Here is a 23,598-nt window from a genome sequence, read left to right on the forward strand (position 1 = left end):
AGTTCCATCCTCATAATTAGAGATGTAAATTTAGAAAGCCCCTTCCAGACTGATTAATAGATGATTTGGTTCATTTGTTCAATAATTCATTTATTCAGCCAATATTTATGGAGTACCTGCTATGACAGAGGCACAGTGTCAGAGGCTGGAAACTCAAACACGATTAAGACAGTCAGTGACTTTCAGGAGGAGAAACCAGTGAAAGGAGGGAGGGAGGCAGACTCCTAAAAAAGAGCTGGTGACACCCGGTGGGAGGGGCAGTAAGCAGCCTGAGGTTGGAAGGAGAGGGAGGGAGGACCACATTCGCGCAGTCTTCCCTCAAGTGAACAGCATCATTGCTCCCTGACACCGCGGTGGAAGGCCATGGGAGCGCAGGCTCAGAGAAGGTGTAGGGATGTGTTCGGAAGACAGGAATGGATAAGGTGCTGGCAGGCAATGGGTCAGGCACGCTTTGAGTTTCCTATTTCACATCTAGCTGGGATCACAACAGCACTGAACATGGTCAGTCACATCTTCTTTCTCAGAGCCCTTTCTTTCCTTGGGATCCAGGACATAACACTCTTCCTGCAACTACCACCTCCAAGTTCAAAATCTATGTCTTCACCCAGGACATCACTTTGGGCTTCTGACCTGTATAAACAACTGTCTGTTTAATATCTCATCTTGGATAATCTTTCAAAGCAATTCAGTCCTAACATGTTTGAAGCTGGCCTCAAGCTCCCCCTTCCCTTGCCCTTCCAAATCCTGGTCTTCTTCCTTTGTTCCCTATCACAAAGGATGAGTGGCATCAAGTCCTTCCTGGCACTTAAGACAGAGGCTTGAATGTCTTCCTAGATACCTACTTCTTCCACTCCTCCAGTCCTTATCAATATTCAATCACTTACAATGCCTGTCGCTTCCACCTTACAGTATCACCTGGACTTCCATCTCAGCCTCCTGTCCGGGCTCCCAGAATCTGCTCTGACTCACTTCCAGGCTCTTCTCCATCCTGCATTCAGTAGATCTTTTCAAGAAGTAAATCTGGAAATCTTACCCCATCATTTAGAACACTTCAACAGTTTTTCCATTTCTCTTAAAGGACCAAGTCCCTAAGTTGGCCATCAAAGTCCACATGACCTGGTTTCTTACTCCCCTCTACCCTCCTCGAGCTCCTGAGCATCCCTGGTGCTCCAGCCACACTGTCCTGCTCTCAGTTCACTGAACGACCCACATTCCTTCCTGCCACTGGGCCTTTGCACACGCTGGGCTGTCAGCCTAGATCAACTTTCTTCCTCTTGTACTTCTTTACCTATTTGATACCAGCTTAATCATTCCCAGGGAAGTCTTTCCTGACCAGATCAATCCCTCCCATTGACTGCTCTCAAAGCACTTTTCCTTTCAATACCTATCACAATTATATTTTACTTAGAGGACTCTGATTAATTTCTGTTTCCCCATTAGACTATATGTTCTATGAGATAGGAACTAGGTCTCCTTTTTTCCTCTCACTATTTTACAACTACTGCTTAGAATACCGACAACAGTTAAATATTCCTTGAATAAGTGCAAGATGAAGCATGCACATGCATTGGGCCATCCTCTGTGACTTAGTGATATTCCTAAAAAACACACCGTCTATCACAATCCCCTGTGATAGAGCTACTACATCAAGCTCTATGTATCGATGTGATTTGACCAAAAGGCCTTATGTTATTCCCAATTGTTTCTTGGAAAGTAGTACCCACTCTGTCCCCTCGAAAAATACAGCTTTGTCCTGATTTTTCTATTTGAGAGAAAACCCTACAGAAATCTTGGTTGGGTTGGGTCAAAAGTTTTAAGAACAGAAAATAAAATTTCCATTCTAATAATTATAAAATAACATCCACCTATTCATAATATGAGACAGCAGTTATCTTTTGCTGTTTCCATTTTATCTGTATCTATTTAACATATTTTCTAGAACAGACAAATGCACACAAACCTTCTGTGGCCTTTTCTTTTTAAGGTTTCCTCTTTTTACTTATTTCCAAAATCCTTTAATGACATTAATTTTCCTAGGCTTTCAATAAGGTACTTTCCCCTAAGTTTCATTTGTTAAAAAAGATTCTTACAATTCTGTACTTTGTTTGGAATCCTTTATGCTCAGATGCTTACACACAATTAAAAATTAATAGGTGACACCAATAGCAAAGGCAACCAGACCAAAAAAAAAAAATAGATAAGTCTGACTTCATTAGAATTAAAAACATGCATCAAAGTGTACTTTCAAGAGAGTAAAAAGACATCCCATAAATGGGAGAAAATAGTTACAAACCATCTATCTGATTAGGGTTTAATATCCACAATATATAAAGAACTCCTATAACTCAAGAACAAAAAGACAAACAATTTGAAAATGAGCAAAGGACTTAAATGGACATTTCTACAAAGAAGATATGCAAGTGACCAAGAAACATATGAAAAGACATCCAATATCACTAGTTATTAGGGAAATGCAAATGAAGACCATAATGAGATACCACTTCACACCTACTGGGGTGGCTGTTAAAACCAAAAAAAAAGAAAAAAAGTGTTGGTGAGGCTGTGGAGAAATTAGAACCCTTGAACACTGCTTGTGGGAATGCAAAACGGTGCAACACTGTGGAAGGCAGTTTGGTGGCTCCTCAAAAAGTTAAACATAGGGAACATGCAGGATTACGGTCCTTCAAGCCTCTGGTCACAACATTTTCATCAATTGATCTATTCCTGTTCTTATTTTTGTGTGTTTCTCTTTAAGGACATCTTATTAAATGCATATTGCCAATTCCTGAATACGGAACTCACAGCCAACAGCGCTCTAACTCACGCTTGAAGGAAGCTGCTCCAGCACACATTTTCTCTATAGGGCACCTCACAGCCTTCCTGAGCTCTCGAACACTAGCCAGGACTTCAGCACTCTGCTTAGGGGCCACTTTAAACAGTGAAATTACCGACAAAAAGCACAAAAATGCAAGAAACGTGGCACTAAGTAGAATGTGAAAAGGATGTTTGTTTATGGTGTGAGAGCTGAAACAAGAAGGCAGAGCAGCTCCTTGTCTGTTGTCAAATGAAATGAGCTCTCTGGGCCACTCAAATTGTTTGCTCCTCTGTACATGACTGTGAGTGACCATGACTATGCTGTGGGTATTGACTTGGGGGTTACAAATATATGTAGCAAACAGCTAAATTTGCAAATACAGAATCTGCGAATAATGAGGATTGACTCTAGATGCATATAATGGAATATTATTCTACCATAAAAAGGGATGGAATTCTAACCCACGGTACAATATGGATAAACATAGAAAACGTTAGGTTCAGTGAAATAAGCCAGACACAAAAGGATAAATATTGTATGATTCTACTTATGTTAAATATCTAGAATAGACAAATTCATAGATTAAAGATTACCAGGAATTCAGGAGAGGAGGGAATGGGGAGTTATGGTGGAATGGGTTCAGAGTTTCTGTTTGGAATGATGAAAAAAATATTGGATATGAATAGTGGTTATGGCTGCACAATATGAATGTAATTAATGTCACTGAACCATACATTTAAATATGGCAAATTTCATGTTATATAAATTTTATGACAAAAAATAGAATGTACTAAATAAGATTAAATGAATTGTTTTAATCTTCTGTTATAAAACAAAATCAAATGCCAATACGCTGTTGGCACTAACAGAGATTCTTATTTACTTACACTTCCTTTTAAAACAAGGACCTGCCTTAATATGTTTTATCTTTTGGTTTGCAGAATGTATTTAAAGACAGGTTTGCTATTTAGTAATATCAGCTGATTATTGAGGAATACAAGTAAATTAAAACGTGCATTTCAGTTGTTTGGCTTTAGTTCATGCTTTTGATAAAAATTGACACAGTACTATAATTACATGTTCTGACTAATTGCCAAAAGAAGGGCCACCTTGAGAATCAACAACTGATGTTCCTAATTTATGTTTGGAATAAAACTGTCTTTGTGGTACATCACATTTGAGTGAACTGGTACTCTTAGGTAAATTTCTACTGGTACTATTGGAGTATCTTGGCACTAGGTATCTACTTCTAATATTTTGCATTACTTTTCCTCTTTTTATCATCAACTTATTTCTCATCTGCCTCCTTCCCTACTGAAACCCCTACTTTCATATCTCCAGAGAGAGCCATCTGTTAGAATGTGGCTGTGGTTACTATCATAATTCAAATGTTCCTTTTTAAGTATTTCTTGACCCAACAATCACAAAGAAGCATTGCTAGATAGAAGCAAAAATGAAATGTGCTAATGTGGAATGCAAACAGCATTAAGACATAAACTTAAAGTGGGAAGGAATTCATGGCCAAAGAAAAATCTATTACTATTCTTTTAATCTTTTAAAATGCATCATGAAACTAAAAATGTCTCACTACAGAATAACATTTTGCCTTCTTTTATGATGGCAAATAAGGGTAATTATGATTGTCATGAAAACACATTGAGCAGCTGTATATTGTTAACAAAAGAACCATTATATGATGCTCATAAAAACTGGCACTTTATACATTCACATTTCCTAGAAATTAGATAGTCTTCCCAACTGGAGTTGATACCAAAAGGGACTGTTTTCTATTAATTGTGGCTTTGTACCAGTCAAATTTTCAGAGCCAATTGGATCATCTTTCTTTTGAGACATTTCCCACATACTATTATGTGGGATTTATATATATAATATACTGATTTTATATATACTCAGAAATGCACAGTATAATGTTGCAAAGTAATTTTTAAAGTCATCGAAAATCTATACATTTTTAACTTGAAAAAAATGACAGTATCAACAGATTCTTTCACAAACATGCGTTTAGAAATTATTTTTTAAAAAACATAACAAATAACTGCAGTTTAGTTTATGAAGGCTAATTAATAGGTACTTACTCATTAAAGACTAGGTCTGGTGCAAAATAGAGAAATTGGCTGTTCGTATGTTTGTACGATCTCCAGCTCAAGGCAAATGATGATAGACACATCCAAGAATACTGGATTAGGGTAATTTGGTCCTCAAGAGGCAAGTTTTTAAATCCTGAAGAATAAAACAATTAATCATAGAAACACACTTAGCATTTAAGTACATTCTAGGAAGGAGCTTCTTAAGTCAACCCCAAACAGCCACCTTACTCTAATAAACTCCAATCAATTCACCAGTCATTTACGAAGCACCCACATACCCCACCCTGTTCCACGTTTCATTTTAAATTCACCCCAAATTCCCCATGAGGCTGAACTGCTAGGGCAAACTAAAACCAGAGGGTTCAGTGTTTCCATGTGGATGACAGCCTAAAATCCTCGGTTAGACTGAGAGAATTTGTATTAACTTTTAAAATTTGCTTCATCCCACCTACAATTAATAACACTAAAATAAACGGTAATTTAATAACTGCCAACACCTGCCTACCCACAGTAATGGTGGAAGATTTTCATTTTGTTCAGTCTGTGGTGCTTAAAAAATATTATTCCTTGCTTCCCACAGCCGGGCATAATACTAGACTTTGACAAAGTTCTGCAGTAGAACAAGCATCCTTGGCACCTGCCCTCTCCTTTCCGACAGACTCGCTTTCGGGTCTGCACGCCCTTCTTTCGGTCCTTTTCTCACTCCCTATTTTCCCAGTGGCATCATGTTATTTTTCTATCTGTGGAATTTCACTGCTTCTTCAAAGAATCAGTCATCCCAGCTTTCCCCAAACTTTGTCCTTCTGGCTACCGGTTGACCCCAGGTGATCTAAGAAATGGCTTAAGATTAAGGGACGGGGACGATGTGATAACAATTCTAAGTGATGGTCCTGTAGATCAAGAGTGGCCTGATGAATAAAATCCTATAACAGAAAAAAAAATGACTACAATGGGAATTTCAAGGATAATTTAAAGGGTGCTGGGTAAGGGGACAATTTTTAGACAGAGGAGTTTTTGAGGGTCTCTTACAACTGACTTGCTAAGCCTTGGCCTACTTGGTATCTGCTTAGATTAACCCTGGTTACAAACTGCTAACACTGGGCTCAACTTGTGCTTTCACAAACAGAATGTATTTCATCTTATAGGGGATGAAATTTTCCATTTCAATCGTCAACATAAGAAAGGCATCTGTTAGTTTAACAATAGAATCCTTAACCCAACATTCTCAGAAGAAATGGGCACGTTAACCTGAGTCTTCCCGTGCACTCGAACAATCTGATATCAATTTATTTTTTTTTTATTTTTTTTATTTTTTTTTTTTTGAGACAGAGTCTCACTTTGTTGCCTGGGCTAGAGTGAGTGCCGTGGCATCAGCCTAGCTCACAGCAACCTCAGACTCCTGGGCTCAAGCGATCCTACTGCCTCAGCCTCCCGAGTAGCTGGGACTACAGGCATGAGCCACCATGCCCGGCTAATTTTTGTGTATATATATTTTTAGTTGGCCAGATAATTTCTTTCTATTTTTAGTAGAGACGGGGTCTCACTCTTGCTCAGGCTGGTCTCGAACTCCTGACCTCGAGCGATCCACCCGCCTCGGCCTCCCAGAGCTAGGATTACAGGCGTGAGCCACCGCGCCCGGCCCTTGATATCAATTTAAAAATCTGGTATCAGGATTTAACAGAAAGCTAACGCCAAGTGCACCGCTGGCCACGGCGAAGGCTGCTGCCCTGGCTTGTTCAGCTCAGGACGCGGCCGGGGAAGGACAGGCGATCCTACCTGGAAGTACCTTTGCCCACTTCACGACTTGAATCATCTGTTTGCCTGCCAGGCGGTTGAGCGTGGAGAGCAGATTTTCGGCTGTGTCAGGTTTGGAGCTGTCGTAGCCTGCGTACACGATTTCGGGTTCAATGCTTTCGAGGAGCATGGCGGGGGAGGGCGTGAGAGCTCGAGAAATTGTGGAAAGCTGAGGGACCAGCGCTGTGTTGACCGAGGGCTCTTTTGCCGGGGCGATGTACGTCGTCCCTTCCTCGGGGCTCTGGGGGGGTGGCGGTGGGGGCGGCGGCGGCTGCTGTGGCTGTTCCTCATGAATCCCTTTTAACTTTCCCAACTTCTTTGACTTTCGAGCTATTAAAAAAAAATCAAATGACAGGAGCAAATTAAAACTATGTTTGAAATATATTACGTGAGATAAATGACAATCAAATATTGACATATTGGTTAAAGCATGCTTTTCTTCCAAACAGGTCTTGTTATGCCAATAGAAGTATTATCTTTTTTAAATATTCTATTCAGAGAAAGCATACAAAGCCTGATTATTACTACTCTGGATATTAGGAGAACCAATTCCTCCCTCTTTTCATTTATCCTACAAATCTTCAGTGCTTGTCTCCTCTACGCAAGACACGGCATAAGCTGCATTAGGAACCCAGCTAATATTTTCAGTACACTCAAGCTTTAGCTTTTCCTCAGCAAGGGTTCAGGAGCTGAGAAATGTACCACGAAACTATACTGCAGTGCAGATAGAGCTAGGTACCGTGATAAAAACGAAAACAGCTAAAATGTACTGAATGCTTACTGATACCAGGCACCGTTATAAATGCTTTCTATAAATTAACCAATTTAACAATTTTATGAGTAGGTACTATTATGATTCTCCTTTTAGAATAAGGAAATGGAGACCAGAGAGGTTAAGAAATCTATCTAAGCTAGTACATGTGAAGTAGAGCTCAGAGGAAGGGTAAATTATTTCATATGTTAATGTAATGGGACGGGGGAGAGGTAGATGTGTAGATGGATAGATAATTGGGAAGACAGATGAATGAGAGAATGGATTCAAAAGAAAAAGAGAGCTTAGAAGTGCCAAATTGTGCCTAGGTCAGTGATAATAACTTACTTTGCAATTGTAAGGTTTTCAATGTATTTAAAAATTCTTGAGGAAACCTTCTGCTTAATCCTAACATATATGAGGAATTTACAGGACACAAATTTAACAGAGAGTGGGACTATGCTACACCAATTAACCTGATTAAAAAATCATTTGTGTTTACAATTACAGCCATTAATATTTATCACATTCATTACAGAAAAACTTAATTCAGATAACAGATAAACCATCATCCGACAACAGATTAAATATTGGCACTCGGCTTAAAAGAGGAATAAGACATAATTTTTGTCTTTACTGAGTTTAAGATTAACAAAACAGTTTTCAAATCTCAATAATTAATTTACAGATTGTCTCCTTTAATAAAAGATTTGAGGCAGAAAAGTCTGACTTTCTGACTTGTCCCACTGAAAAGCAGATGTGTGATATTCATGTATGCTAATGGGTGGCGGCTGGCCTAGGACTGCTCACAGTGCTGGGTGGATTCTAGGCAACCAAGATACTTCTGATGAATGAATGAGAGAACCCATGAAAAAATATAATATAATCCATGAAAAAAATAATCAGCAAAGTGCCTCAAAAACTAGACAAAACAGAAGAAGGAAAAAAAAAAATACAAACACCTATATAATCCAAAATGCTGGTCAGCTGATGACTCCATGAAAGCCTGAGAAAATCCTCAACACCATTTATCAGCATTTGGGCACTTAGACAGCTGGAACTGCTTCCGTGTCACCAACGCTTTTCTAAGCCTCAAACAACTAATCTGTAAAATGGGGATGATAATGTTCCCCTCTCTTATTTCCCAGAGGACTAAATGGGTGTGACAAAAATACGTTAGAAATTATTATAATACTAACATCTGAAATAATATTTCATTATCACTTTCATTCTTTCCCACAATTTTATAAATACTAAAAATATTCTAGTACATTAAAATGTTCTTATCCTTTATAAGACTACATCTTTTGATAAGCATAATTTAATTGACTAGAAACAGCCAAGGGTGATATTTTCAAATTTTATTAAAAGTGATATTTGCTTGCAAATTAATGATAAAACTCATATTTGTTTTAGGCTGTAGGTCTCCACTGCTGTGTTTATTCTCATGGCTGGCTTAAGGTCAATGCTATGAAACACCATGAAGAATATTTAATATTTTGTCTAGCACTTACACAAAAGGCTGTGGTCTGTAGCATAAACCTACCAAGTAGATTATCAACATCACATTTAGCATTAATACATTTGACTTTATGCTGTGATGTTGTGAAGATATGTGGGATACTCAGAATTGAGTAATAATCTATATTTACTTAAGTAGTTCAAGGTCATAAATATTTTCAGTGTGCAGATTCTTCAGCCAATTGTATTTACCCAATATCTTTTCTAAATGCACTGGGAGTGCAGTTACCTAAATAATTATATCATTCAAAGTAACATTTCTAAAAGGCCTGAAAATTTTATCCTGTTCTTCTAATACATGCTATATTCTAAAATTTAGGGTCTTCGAAGTTGGAAGCAATGTCTTATGTATTCCTATAACATTAAATCCCTTCCCATGATGCTTATGGGTCCTCCATAAGTGTCTGTTGAATAAATCTATTTTCTAATTTTAATAAATTTTAGCTATTACATATATGAAGTATTCATTTACTTCCCTGTGGGAAATGTAGGCAAGCTTTTGAGATTTTATGATAAAATTTCTGAATTGTTAATTATTACTCCTTTTCAAAATTTCTACTGTGTTATGATCCATTTGTGGAGTGACTACTCTTAAATGCCACGTCTAAAATAACAATAAGCTAAGTTTATTTAGCATTTAGGTTCCAAGCACAGTTCAAAGTGATTTTTAATGTTTTGAGCATTCCACTGTTCACCACGGCCCTATGATTAGGCACCGTTACTATTTCCATTTTTCAAATGGAGAAACTGAATCACAGAAAGATTAACTAGTTCTTCAAGATTGCAAAGCCGGTAAATACCAGGGCAAGGATATGAATCCAGCTGTGGCTCCGAATTCATATTCTTCACCTCTATGCAAGTGCAGTCTTTCTTCTTCTAATCCTTTTCTCTTTACCTAACTTATTATTTTTATAGTTTAAGATTAATATAAGCTTCAAATCCACGTGTATAATTAAGATGTTTGCTAATTATGCAGGAACAGTTTTTAGCTAAAGATACTTAACGAGCATGTTTTCATTATCCGAAGCATCAGTGGACATAAATTTGGGGTCTTATTACTATTTAGTACCTTACTAAATTAACATGGAGTTAATGGCACTGGGCTTGGGAATCCCCTGATCCCAGGTGGCCAGAGCCACACACCATTTCTCAATTGCCAGAACAGTATCTCTGTGTGTGTAGGGTGCATGAGTGTGACTAGACATATCTCCCAGTCTCACTTGAACACACTTAAAAGAGGAGTTTCACCTGTTGTACCTGGATGTTATAGGAACTAGTATGTGCTTAGTAGCTGCCCTTTGGTGTCAAGTCCTTAATTACTAGCAGCATCGTGGCAGCCACTTTCTCCCGGCACTGCTGGGGGACAGAACTCCATAGATTCTCCATGAATTTTCCCCCCAGGAACTGGTAATGGGATAGAACTCCTTCCTATCCTGAGCAACACGTGGAACAGCAAGCAGAGAGTATATTGGTGAAACGCTATAGAGATTGTGAAAATTTCCCAATGGGAACCCAAGATTCGCAAAAGCCTTGAAACATGGCATGGCAAGATTTCCTTTTTCGGTTTCCCTGACCTCCTGAGGCTGACAGGCCCTGCTGCCCACCCTTCTGACAATCCGCTGGTGTGGTGGGAGGATGGCTGGCTAGGAATTACACCATTCTTGCATCCCACAGTAAGATGATGAGATAAACAGCGTTCTCGTAGTACTTGGACCACTTATAGATTCTTTACTCTTAGAAATGGTAATCAGGACAATTTTCCCCCACTAGAGCAGAACAAAAGACTGATAGCTAGAAGAATATGGAATGTTTTTCAATCACAACACTTCACGACAAGTGAGAATTCTGTCATTGCAGAAATGCTTCATGCATGCCATCTCTCAAAAATTTAGGTCTTGGCAGTAAACATTAGAGAGGATATACTGGGGTTATATTAAGGTATGCATTTTTCTGTCCATCAGCCGAACGTAATTACAGCCCACAAGACAATAACAGCATTCTCTCCCCACCTCATCCCCTACCATCCTCTTTAACAGCACATTTCTCTCCCCACGCTCTTACAGGTGGCATCGATTTCAGCCCAATGATTCCGATCGGGTTTTCCTCTTTCCCTCATCCTCTTGTCTGCATGACTTCTCTTTGCCTTTCTACTGCCAGAGGAGGAATACTCAGAGAGATGGGGACAACTTAGTATTTTTGTGTCATGAAACCAAAGGAAGGAATGTCATCTTTCTACAGGTTTAACTGGTCATGAGGCAAAGCTGCCCTCGCTGGTACTAAGAGAAAGAAGAGCATGTGAATGGCTCGCAAGGCAATACACACTATCAGGACTGGGCTGAGGGTCCCGGGGCAAGTTGCTTTCATGAATAAATAATTAGCTTCTCAATTGATTAGCAGAGAGGTAGCATTTTAATTGTTTATACGTACTGCTAGAATGGTTAACAAAGTTGAAAACAGGGTTTTTTTTAAAGTGTCTCTAAATATTCTCAGATTAATCTGTATCATTTAACAAATTAACATGCATTATTGATTTTATTAGCATAGGAAACATGTTCAGGAAAACACAAACCTAACCTCTGACCACGTTAAAAGACATTCCAGATTAGTGGAGCTCCACATATTAAATTTTAATGTGTGTGCAAAGCTATCCATAGATATCTTCATCTACATCTATAATAAATATAACTTTGATACAACTGTTATAGAATACATTTATCAATTACTTAGCAAATAACTAATATCCACCCATTGTGGAGGAGGTACCTTGTTTTGTGAGCATGCAATATTGACTAATAAGATCTGAGTCTGACAAGACACTGCAATCTCGGAGAAGTGGAATCAATACATAATCAATTAATTAGGTTTATAAAGCAGGCTATGGTAAGTCGTGAGGTAGTAACACTGACAATATCTTTGGAAGAAAAGACAACAGCAGGGAGAAGTTGTTTTGTTTCTCCATAGGAGCTCACACTTTCCTGTTCCCTCGTAGTAATTCCCACCATGCTCTGGTTTGCTTTCAGTGAGATTCAGATGACACCGAGGGCCCACGTGGACCATGCCACGTCCCTGCACAGGGATCCATCCTAGAGTCAAGTGCCACTGACCCCTGCTAAGAGGAGAGTCCCTCAGACCCGAAGCCAGAGCCAAGCAGAGAGGATCAAGGGAGTCAGAATAGGGTTTGCCTGGCATTATAGAGAATAACCCATTTCTGGAAGATGACTCCCCCATGACAGAAATACGATGCCTTCCCTACTGGTGACAGACAGGGACTCAGAACGGGGCAAAGCTGGGAGCTGCCTGCAAGGTACTCCTGGGGCTAGACAGACGGTGAACTTGATTATTTTTATGACATTTGTATTTTCTGTAATTATAACCTTTTTTTCTCATCTAATACCTAACAAAAGTTTTTCATTTTTTTTTTTAAAGGCAGCCAGACTCAGGAACGAGTGTACACGTGAGGACATGTGTGGGGAGAGTCTCATCTCAGGCCAGATGTTTAAAGGTGAGAGAGAACATGTCTTTGAAATCTGGCCAGGCTGGGGACTGTGTTAAATGGGGCAAGAACCTCAGAAGAAGAGGAAACTCAGCATGTCAGAGAAACAGCCTCTCAGTGATCCCTCCTGGGTGATGGAGTAAGCTTCTGGAGCTTTCTTCTGCTGAAACGTTGGCTGGTTTGGAATTAAAATTAGATGGACCACCACTGGACCGAGTGGCTCCCCTGGCATATCTCAGGGAGAACCGCAGGCAGGGTGGGGGAGGGAGGCAGCCAGCAGCCTCACGGCCAGGGCGGGGTGGACAGTGGGTTGATGCGACGTGACAACTGCTGTGCCAATATACACCTCGTGGAAGTATCAGAAAGGAGCAAGAAAATAACAAATCCTCCACCCCCAAAGCCCTGGACAAAACATGCTTACGAAAGAAAAAAGGTGGAAAAAGGTTGCACTGAGTTATTCCAGAGTAGCAGCTGAGTGCGATGAGAAGCCCAACAGCAGTTTTAAGAACTTAGAGACATTTGCCAAATCACAGTGAGCATCTATTTTTTATTTCCATGGAGGTCAAGATAAAATATAAAGGGTTTAAAGGGCAGAAAAAGGGAGTTAGATTAGACATTAGGAGAATTTCCTCCTAGCATTCTGGAATGTGTTATGGAGAGAGCTTGGAATGTACTACCAGCAAGAACATGTACTATTCTTTTCTAAAAACTCCAAAGTAATAGGTAGGCAGGTATCCTGCTTGCCCGAGAGCAGTTCTGCCCTCAGGTAGAAGAAAGTGATTAAATGACTTATTGAGATCCGGTGGTCCTACAATGTTAGGAAATAAGACCCTCCAGTGTACATTCCAGCCTTAACATTTGTCTGAAAGAAAATATTTTTCTGAAAAACAGGAATAAATCCCTTATATTTATAAGTGTCATTAAGAGATAATTTTAGAAATATTTTTCCAAAGCATGTACAAAGGGCAAATGCTGTGATCTCAAAGTGCGTGCTTGGAATCTGGTTCAGCACCACGGAGAAAAAAGAAACAACAAACACCCACCGTCCTCTACCTTGTCTTCTCCTCTCTCTCCCCAACCCCCTTTTAAAACCAGTTTCACCCTTATAAAGTGAACTGTTTGCCTGGGGGATGGACACGCTTGAAGCTCTGATTTAGGCGGGGCAAAGGCAATGTATGTGACCTAAACATTTGTACCCCTATAATATGCTGATAAAAAAGTAAATATAGCCCTAATTCAAAAGAAAAAAAAATCCCCTGGTTTAATCATCATAAGCATCCTATGAGGTAGGTACCACGTTACCACCCATCGTACGGGGGTAAAGGGATTCCACAGAGTAACTGAGTACAGAGGATGGTGCTTCCAGTGACTGCAGTGATTAGGCTCAGGAGGAAGTGACTGGCTATAACTGCATGTAAAACTACAACAGAAATACGACTACTATAAACCTCATTATATTTGCACATGACATCTAATCAGGAGGTCAAAGTGGTGAGAAGAGGATCTAGAGCCAAAATGGCTTTTCTAAATTATCTATAAGGGCAGCACTGGATCATCTCTATTGATAGAGATTAGTCTTTTAAATAAGAGGCGTACAACCACCTGTGCCAATGCATGAGATGTTTTCTTTTCTAATTCCCGGAGTAACACAATCCACTTCTTCATACTCAAGGGCTGTTACTGTTACAGACAACTCAGGCTTTTTGCTTTTGCTCCTTGTTATGACACCTAATTCTGACTGGAGGAGATATTTAAGAAAGCAGAAATCAAACTAGTCCATCTATTTAAAAAAAAAAAAAGAGTTTACTAGGGGAAGAACTCACTACTTCTGATTAAAAATAAAGTTCCTAAACTCCATTGCAGTTGATAATTGAGTTCTTCAGATTAATATATAAATATATAAATCAAATTAATATCTTTAGAAAACATACAGATTTATCTTCTTTTTAAATTCTTATTCCTTAGGAATAACTAGGCTGAAGATTGATATATGCATGTATGAAAAATAAGACAAAAAGTAAAAAAGAAAACTTCCAAGTAGTTTTATAATACACTTAAAATAAGAAAAATATAACTATGATAGCTGTGGTTACATGGCAAGAGGCCCCTCCCTCAGTTAAAAAGTTAATTCTTTAACAGCTGCAAGGGCTGCCTTCTTGGCATATGTTGGAGCAGAGAATTTATTACATGAAACATGATCTCATTGGATATGCAAAGTAAATAGACTCATTAAGAATGTTTTATGAAGAAACATTACTGTTCTAACAAGGTCACAGGGGTGAATGAGGTATGAGAAAGAGGCAAAAGGCAATGCTGGAAATAGACTACAGCACCCAGCTTAATTTACTGTGCCTTCCCAAGTTCAAGCGTGATCCTCAAAAGGCTCAGGGTAAAAGGAACTAGTCAGATGGTAGCACGCACGCTGGTAAAAACCTGCAGATAGTGTCCTGTGCATGTCTCCTCACACTGGCACTCAACTCAAGCAGGATCTATTATACCTTAAGCAAATATGGCATAAAAATAAGAGTATACCAAGCAGACATACAAGGGAAATATTTACACACTAGATAATGGTATTTTTCTTTTTTTCCTTTTTTTTTTTTTTTTTGAGACAGTGTCTTGCTCTGTTGCCCGGGCTAGAGTGCCGTGGCATCAGCCTAGCTCACAGCAACCTCAAACTCCTGGGCTCCAGCGATCCTCCTGCCTCAGCCTCCCAGAGTGCTAGGATTACAGGTTACAGGTGTGAGCCAGCAGACCGGCCAATGGTATTTTTCTTTACAAAATTGTCAGCAGAAGATTCCTTCAATAAGCACTCAAAGTACATTTAAAATATAACGTGTGAACACTTGTTTGCACATCACCCTTTAGGTATGTTTCTGTTATTGTGCTCTCCAGCTAAGCATCTGCTGTTACTTTACCACAATAATTTCCCCATCTTGGTCCCTTGATCACACCTAGTGATCTTACAACTTAAAGGACCGAAGACTTCTAAGGCAACTAAAGAAGTTGCCTAGATTCAATTTCGGAATTTTAAAAAAATGATTAGTATAATTTGAATACATAGGAACAAAAACTATTAATGAGGAATGAAAAAAATATACATACTAGGAGAACAGTTTTATCTCTCATACTAATTTTCTTCAAAATATTTCTTCCCTTTTAGCTCAATATTCCTTCTGTAAAATATTAATAATTACTCATAGCTACATCATTATAATTTTAATTATTTTTTCAAGGACTATTACTGAACAGCATATCTTATTTAAAAAACCACCTTTATTTTAATCAAATCATAAGTCATGTTTTACATAATTTATATGAAAAGTAAACTGAGTTTTACTCAAGACTACCAATGTGGAGATTGGCACTGAAGGATTAAAAATTATTCAAATTGCTTAGTAAGACAAAGAACTGACAAGCCAGATAACTACATGGCAAATAACAACCCTATGGATTGATACAAAAAATATATTTTTCACAACTGTTATAACATAGAAAAATAGTCTGTATATATGAGTACTAATGCTCTATTACTAAGAATATTTTACAAATGTAAGACAAAGAAGCCAAGCAGAATTAAAAAAAAAAATCTTCATGTTAAAAGCTAACTAACACACTACTATCAAAAAGGATGAGAATAAGTACATATTAATAAGTTAACAGGATGCCACTCAAGTTAGGGGGGAAAATTAAATAGGCCTGAGGAAAGAGAAAACAAATGTTAATGTTTTTAGTTTTTATGCATTTCAAATACATACTACTCCACATTTTATTCCACTGACATTATCAAAATGAGTCTAAATTAAGAATTAATAGTAGCCAATGATGCATGTACTTGAAAAAAAAAAAGAGTTATTTTTCTAGGCTAGGATCTCTTCAGGATACAGGCTAAATTGGTCTGGAAACTTCCAGATAAAGCGGAGCCAAACCAAATGGACTTTTTTGAATAAGTGATTCTCTTGCAGTTGCTTCTCATGTTTTCGTTCCAGTTTTTCTCTGCATCCAGGGTTAGCACTGCGGCATCCTGAGTGCTGGCAGGTCTTAGGGCACCGCTGAGGGCCCGGTGGCGGGCAGAGCCATGCCAGGATGGGGCCCAGACACAGGCCTGCCCTGCCCGGCTCTGCTTACAAGACGAACTTCTATTTTTTCATTTGGTACTCTGCCACAGTGTAAATTCCAGAGCTTTGGTGACTCTCAAAACCTAATTCCGCACAGCAGGCTGAACAAATGTTCTTTAAAAAAAAAAAAATATATGCTTTCCATTTTAGTTTCAAAAGTATTCTTTGCGGTTGTATCATTTAGCTGTATCTCTCCCCCCAAAGAAAAAAGGTCTAAGAGAAAATTTAAGAAAGTTCTTCCTAAATAAGATGCTAACTCATTGAAAAGAAACTGTTGGGAGAAGTTTAATATCAAAGGGCTTTTTATTTTCCGTGATTTCTTATAATTTGTATTTTTCATTCACACGAGATTGAACCACACATTTAGATGGAAACAGTCAGCCGTTATCCATCAAAGCTGTGGAGGTGAGCTGCCCGGGGGAAGACTTCTGGAGATTTTTATTTAAGTAGTTAAGGAAGGATAACTGGGTCATATCCGAAAGTTTTTCTTTTCTGGGGGAAGGGGGTGCAAATTCACATTGAAATCACTGTTAGTAATTCTTAAAGTAATATAACATTTACAATACGGAAGTTAAAAATGGTTTTTGTTTCTTCTCTCAAATTGTTTGCCGCTTCCTTGCTAGTATTCTGTTTGTGTTCCAAAGGTAGGAGTCCCTTCATTTCAAACAAAATCTGTTGTCCTGTGGTGATTTTAACACTCCCACTTGTAGCTCTGAAGAATGGATGGGGTCTCTGATGGAGGATTTCACAGATGGCTTTGTTAGTGTCAGGACAAGCTCCTCTTGGTGTCACAGGGTGGCCCATGGCTGTCACCCCGGAGTGAAACTCTTGACTAGGAGTCAGTTCTTTGCTGCTGACTTGGATTAAGGCCAATTTTATGCTGTGATATTCAAATGAATGAAGTGGTTCTAAGTCACATAACATGTAAAACTCAACTTTTAAACTCCATAATAATTTTTAACATCCATATTTAAGTGGGGATAACAACAAGCCTATAACTTTCCCTTTAAAGAATTTCTATCATTTAACGAAATTTTTTTGGACTAACAGGATTAGAAATTCTCTTTTAGATTCAAACATTCTTCCTTCACAGATGTAATCGTGGAGAATAAAGGTCAGGACACTATGCCCAACATAATGATACACTCCACATTCATCTATTTGGTTTCTAGATTATTATGCTTAGAATTTGTTGCATGGTACACAGTAGGCATTAAATATGTGCTTACTGTACAAAGGGAATGAAAGAGCAAATAAATAAATGAATACTTTGCTGACCCTCTATAACTGGCTAGATTTTTTAATGTGATAACGACAGCCACCATTCTCTAAGAAGGCTTTTAAGAGAAAGAGAGGATGTTCAGTTTCACCCCAAACTCCAATGAACTAGGCCAGTCAACCTAAAACACAGCTCCAGCCATGGCTCAATCTAGCCTCAGTCTGATAACAAAGACAGGTTAAGCAACCTCCCAGAAGCAGCAAACCAAGGGCAGCAGCAGAGGGCCTGGCAGCTTTGTGGCCAGGGGGACCTGCCATGGGCTTCTCTGGCTGCGCAGCACATAAGCAGGCGGCTGGCCCTGCCACTTCTCACCTGGAGAGAGTGTAAAGGGAAAGGAGAACGTGAGGAGCAAAAGAGGTTTTTTTTTTTTACCCCTTAAGCTTGGTCAAAGAACCACACTGCAGAGAGAGGATCCAGAGAAGAGACAGTCTATATCTCTAATGGTAGGCCCCAGTAAGCATCATTGAATGAGACAACAGCAGCACAGGCTGCTTTTGGTGGATGGAGTGATGGGAAATGTCCTTGCCTTGACCCTTCCCATCCTGTAGAAGGGGTGGGAAATGCAGAGACAGGCTGTGATTCTCTGGCCCCAAATGACCATCATCAATTCAAGGTTTTAGTGCCCAAATTGTGAACATGCTAAGACAATCAGAGCCTTCCAGGACCAGAAGAGACCTCACCAAACAGCCAGTTTCATCTCATTTTCAATCAGAGGAAATAAAGTCCCAGAAAGATGAATTGGTTTGCCCAAGATTCCATCATTTCAAGTTCAGTGGCCCATTTACAGTGTCAGCATCAGAATTTTTATGTAGGAGGAGCTTAGAGAAACATGTGAAAACACATTTGCTCAATAAGACATTCGTTTATATTTATTTGTGGTAGGCTGGAAGGCATTTGATGAAAATGGTCCATATGTTTAAAAAACAAAATGCTAACCTTTTATTTGCAAGGAGCCCCTATCAACCAGCTTCATACGAGGCACACATATATTACAAAAAATATAGGGAAAAGAAATGAGAAATTTGGGGAAGAAACTCTGTAAGATATATTATCCAGCTACTTGGACAACTTATAAAGACCAAATATGACTGCATATAATTTCATCTCTTTATACACAATTACATTTCAATTTACTTCCCAAAGTATAAATTATTACTAAACACTGTGGATATTTTCAGGCTTAATAAAAGTAACAGGATATAACCGAGAAGTTGAAATGATAAAGCATCTAAAAAATAAGAAAAGCATAAGGCCAAGATTGTGAAAACAAAGATTATCATAAGAATATCTAGAAGTGCAGGCTGGGGGGCTTTGTTTTTAACAAACTCCCTATGTAAATTTTCTTGCAGTTTGAAATTGAGAACTACCAACCTAAAGGTACTGAATGAGATTAGAGAAAGAGGGGGAAACTAGGAAAAGGGAAGGAAGGAAAGGAGGCAGGGAACGATAGGTATTAAAAATCTGGTCTACACCAAGGTTTCTCAACTTAATTATTGACATTTTGGGATGCATAATTCTTTGTTGTAGTGACTGTCCTAGGCATTGTAGAATGTTCAGCAGCATCCCTGGCCCTCTACCCAATAGATGCCAGTAGCAGTACCCCACACCCCAGCTGTGACAATCACAAATGTTTCCAGACTTTGCCAAATGTCCCTTCTGGGGGTAAATTTACCCCAGTTTCAGAATCACTGGTCTACACTAAGGAAATTGTTAAAAACAAGAACAGCGAGAAAGATAATGAAATCCCTAGGCTATATAAAAAACAATCAAATGAGAATTGAAATAAGAAGTATGCCAATTCATTATGCTCCTAAAGTTAGTTTAATAGAAGTAATAAATTGGAAAGTGAACTAAGCATAATAAAAAAGTTCATTTTCATCTTTCAAAATTTGGCATATGTCATGCAAAATTTGCATTTCTGACATTTCTTGAAAAAAAAAATCCTTAAAATCCAGCAATACCTGCCTGTTTTTCCTCATGGCAACAAACAGCTGGAAGTGAGGACTGGCTACTCCCTTTCGATGGAATGTTCACTTTTCCCCCAAGCTTTATAGATATGTGTATTTGATTAAAACTTCCTTCAATATGTCACTGGTGTTATAAGAGATTAGCATCTATTCTTATATTAAAAACTTACATTTAGTCTCCTAGATGCCCAAGTCTTATTAGCAGTGCCACACTTTTAAACTACAAACATAATTTACAAGCAACACAAGCACAAATATACAGCCCCCTAGAGAAATACCTGAAGTTTAGTGTAATTGCAACATCAGGTTTACAATTCACAAGGCATGGCTAAGTACCCTGCCACACCCAAAGGGCGTATGCACTGTCTGACAAGCGCATATCCTGTATGTTATAAACTCATAAAAAAATGAGTAATGACTGATGTCAACATTCGTTCTTACATTAAAATTCAAGCTGGGTTTTCTACAATAGGCTTCCTCACTGGCCATCCCATTGTGAAGAATATTTGTTCCTTTGATGAAACACGGCCTCCCCCAAATCTTCCTTCACCTGTGTTGCTGGTACAGCTCCCCATGGTCAACTTCCTGCTGGCAACAAGGTCCACAATCCTAGATTTACAACCTGTTTCTCATCTTTGAAAGTTGCATTTCTTTCCCTGTTCCATGAATGGTAGCCTTGCACCCCGCCAATCTAAGCATACCATTAACATGACTATGGCGTGAAGGAATTGCCACGTATGACCCACACAGAGTGACTTCAATCATGAGTGCAGCTTCACACTCTCTAGTTATGTAGGCATACATTTTTCTCATGGATGAATGCCTTACAGGTCCTGCCTGATAAAACCCTCTTATTTCAGCTGGCAGGCTCGTCTATTTCCCAGAAGTGGAGCTTCAATACTTGTCTTTGTGTTTATGGTCTTAAATATAGCATTGCTTATTTCCACTCCACTTAACTGGCCACCCTGATGACATGGACTGAGGGTTTCTGTCAATCTTAAAGTTCCCAGGAGGACAGGTGTTCCTCCCATGTGAAATCAGCACATATCCCCGACTCTGACTTTGGATTGCATCTGTTCTAGAAACCATGGATTCCACTAATGTAGTTGATAACCCCGGGGTTTTATTCCACTAAGCTTCTTAAGTAAATCTTCATCTTAACCTACTCATCTTGGGTTTGCTTCACTCCTTGGGTTTTTTCTTTTCTCTCCATTACCTCCTATCCTTGCTTTTTTACATTTATTTTAGGGGCTCATTTCTCCAGCCCTTCTATGCTGGGTCAACTTGTCCTAACTTTCTCTTACACGGAGCTTAATGCTTCACTATAACCCCCCTGACCGGGACTAGAATTCCCACCTTAACAACTGCAGCAGCAATCCCAACATCCCACTTTCTCTCATGCTGGTGACGAAACTGTGGTTAGGTAAGCATAGTCAAGTTCAAACATCACTTAAAATTCCTCATCAAAAATTGGAGAGACGTGTTAAACCTAAATCTTTTCTATACTACATTATCATTTAAGAAGTTGCCAAATTATACTATATAAATCAACATTAAGATCAAGACTTATTTTTTCTGAAATGGCACCTTCTTGATGCAGGGATTGAAAAAATAATATTACACTAGAACTTTGTTAAAATACCATCCTTTGAGTCTTGCTTATGTGGCTGTTTTTATAATGAAGTCCTTTGTGTCTTTAATAAATGTATAACCAAACTTTGATTTTTTGGGGGGGTGCTAAATTCTGCTTAGTAGTATACAGGAGAGATTTAACTGCATGTTCATTCATTCATTCATTCATTTGTTCAATAAGCATTTATTAAGCATCTACTGCACTAAGTTATGTGGATATAAAGACAAAAGGACAATACTGTTGTTGAAAACTTCAAAGTTTCTTTGGCAAGAAATACCTATAAACAGATAATTATAATAAAATGCGATGAGCGCTATAACAGAGGCTTTGGAAGAAGAGAGAAGGCACTAATCAACTCCACCTAAGGAAGTAATAAAAAGATTTATAGGCAAAGTCTTAATAAATTATTAATATAAAAATATATAACATTTTAAAACTGCCTAAAAGGGAATGAAAGTCCTTCCCACCGTGTGAAAGACTGATCTGAGTGTACTTGCCCTGGAGGTGGTGCGTTTCCTTAGGCAAGTCTGAAGGGGGCGATAGAGACTTAGCAGCAGAGGGCAGGAACGTGCTGTCCCTAAGAACTGTGTGGACAAAGGCACAACTGGGAGGTTGTGAGTGAGAATTCAGAGTGACTTCAGGGAAAGGAGTGGTGGTGTCGGGGAGTAAGGAGAGAGAATGAGTGCGTGAGTATACAGAGGGCCAGAATCGGGGAAGTATCTAGAAAGCGCAGAGCGGTGGCATGTTTTTGTCGGACACAGGTCATGACATGGTGTGGTGGGCAGAAAAATGGTCCCTGGGTGCTGTTCACTTCCTAATCCCTAGAACCTGGGAATGTGTTACCTTACATGGCAAAACGGACTCTGCAGAGTTACTTGAGGATTTTAAGATAAGGAAATTATCTTGGATTGCCTGTGTGTGCGATGTAACCACAATGGTCCTTATTAATGAAAGACAGAGGCATGGAGAGAAGGAGATGTGACCAAGGAAGAGGAAGATGGGGGGGCCACGAGCCAAAGAACGTGGGCAGCACTGGAGCAGAGAGCGTGTGGGTGGAGAAGCCACTGACTGTGCAGACGGCCCAGAGGGGCAGGTGGCAGGACCAGTCGCATGGGACAGGATGATTCCTGGGAGTGGCTCAGAGCCTCTCAAGGGACAGGGGAGAGGCCAGAGACAGAAAGGAGTGTGCATGTTTGTGGGTTGAAAACAAACTAGCATTGTGTTCACTGTTTCACGTTCAGTCATAGGATTCCCCTTGTTTTGAATTTCAAATAACCAAAGGGGACCCTTCAGATTGTTTATTAAAGAAAAAACATAAGTCAAATGACTTGAGAAAAACTGACCAACTGGATAGATACGAAAGCGTGTTTGAGAACACGACAGTGGGTCTCAGAGTAAAATAAATAAAGTCAGCTCCTTTTAAGGTTCTCCTTTGCTCTGGATCTGTTTTTCAACTCCAGAGTTTTTTAATCAAATCTCTTACATAACATTTAGAAGCTAGGTAAGGATTTTTCTTTGCCCATAAAACAACTGGAAAGCCAACAACAGTATCGTCACTAATATTATCTGGAAAAGTTTAATGGCATGATCCCACCATCTCTATTGAGTGGGGATTTAGAAGTGGCTCAAGAGGTTATTTCCTCTGAAGAACGAATAGTATGGAGGTAAACATACCTGCTTCAGGGATTGGAAGAAACCAACTGTGCACAGACATTTCCTTCTGACTCTGCTGACTACAGGCATGACACAAGGCAACCGAGGCGGGGACCTGGGGCTCGGAGAGGGTGGCAGGCAGGGGGTAACTGGCTCCCTTTTCTCCTCTCTGCCTCTCCCCAGTGGGTGCAAATGTCTATGCGTGTCCAGGGTCTGGGGTGGGGGCAGACACGTGGACTTAGGGTGGCATCGCCAGGCTGGTTCCCTCTCTCTCCTAATGACTCACAAGCCACTCCAGTGTCCCTCCTCCTCCCCCTCAATCTTCCTCCTGAGATTGCTCCCCCCTCTTGACTCCCCGATACAGAAAGGTGGGGTCACTGTTTCAGTGCTCATCCTCCTTCAGGATATGCGACCTACACCTTCATTTTGGAGTTTTGAACCCTCTACCCTAAATGTTCGTAGCATT

At 39.4% G+C, this 23,598-nt stretch overlaps 1 protein-coding gene across 3 annotated transcripts in view; it reads right to left on the bottom strand.

The window, feature by feature from the left end:
- NR3C2 (nuclear receptor subfamily 3 group C member 2) overlaps nucleotides 1-23,598 on the bottom strand; it is a 325,725-nt gene that overhangs the window by 63,805 nt on the left and 238,322 nt on the right. For all 3 annotated transcript variants that reach the window (XM_045552097.1, XM_045552095.1, XM_045552096.1), the window contains exons 5-6: nucleotides 6,700-7,047; nucleotides 4,912-5,056 (exon numbers count right to left, since the gene is read on the bottom strand). In XM_045552097.1, the coding sequence (XP_045408053.1) occupies nucleotides 4,912-5,056; nucleotides 6,700-7,047 (493 nt within the window). The remainder of the gene's footprint in view (nucleotides 1-4,911; nucleotides 5,057-6,699; nucleotides 7,048-23,598) is intronic.

Source organism: Lemur catta, chromosome 5 (genome assembly GCF_020740605.2).
Source record: "Lemur catta isolate mLemCat1 chromosome 5, mLemCat1.pri, whole genome shotgun sequence".
NCBI classification, from domain to species: domain Eukaryota; kingdom Metazoa; phylum Chordata; class Mammalia; order Primates; family Lemuridae; genus Lemur; species Lemur catta.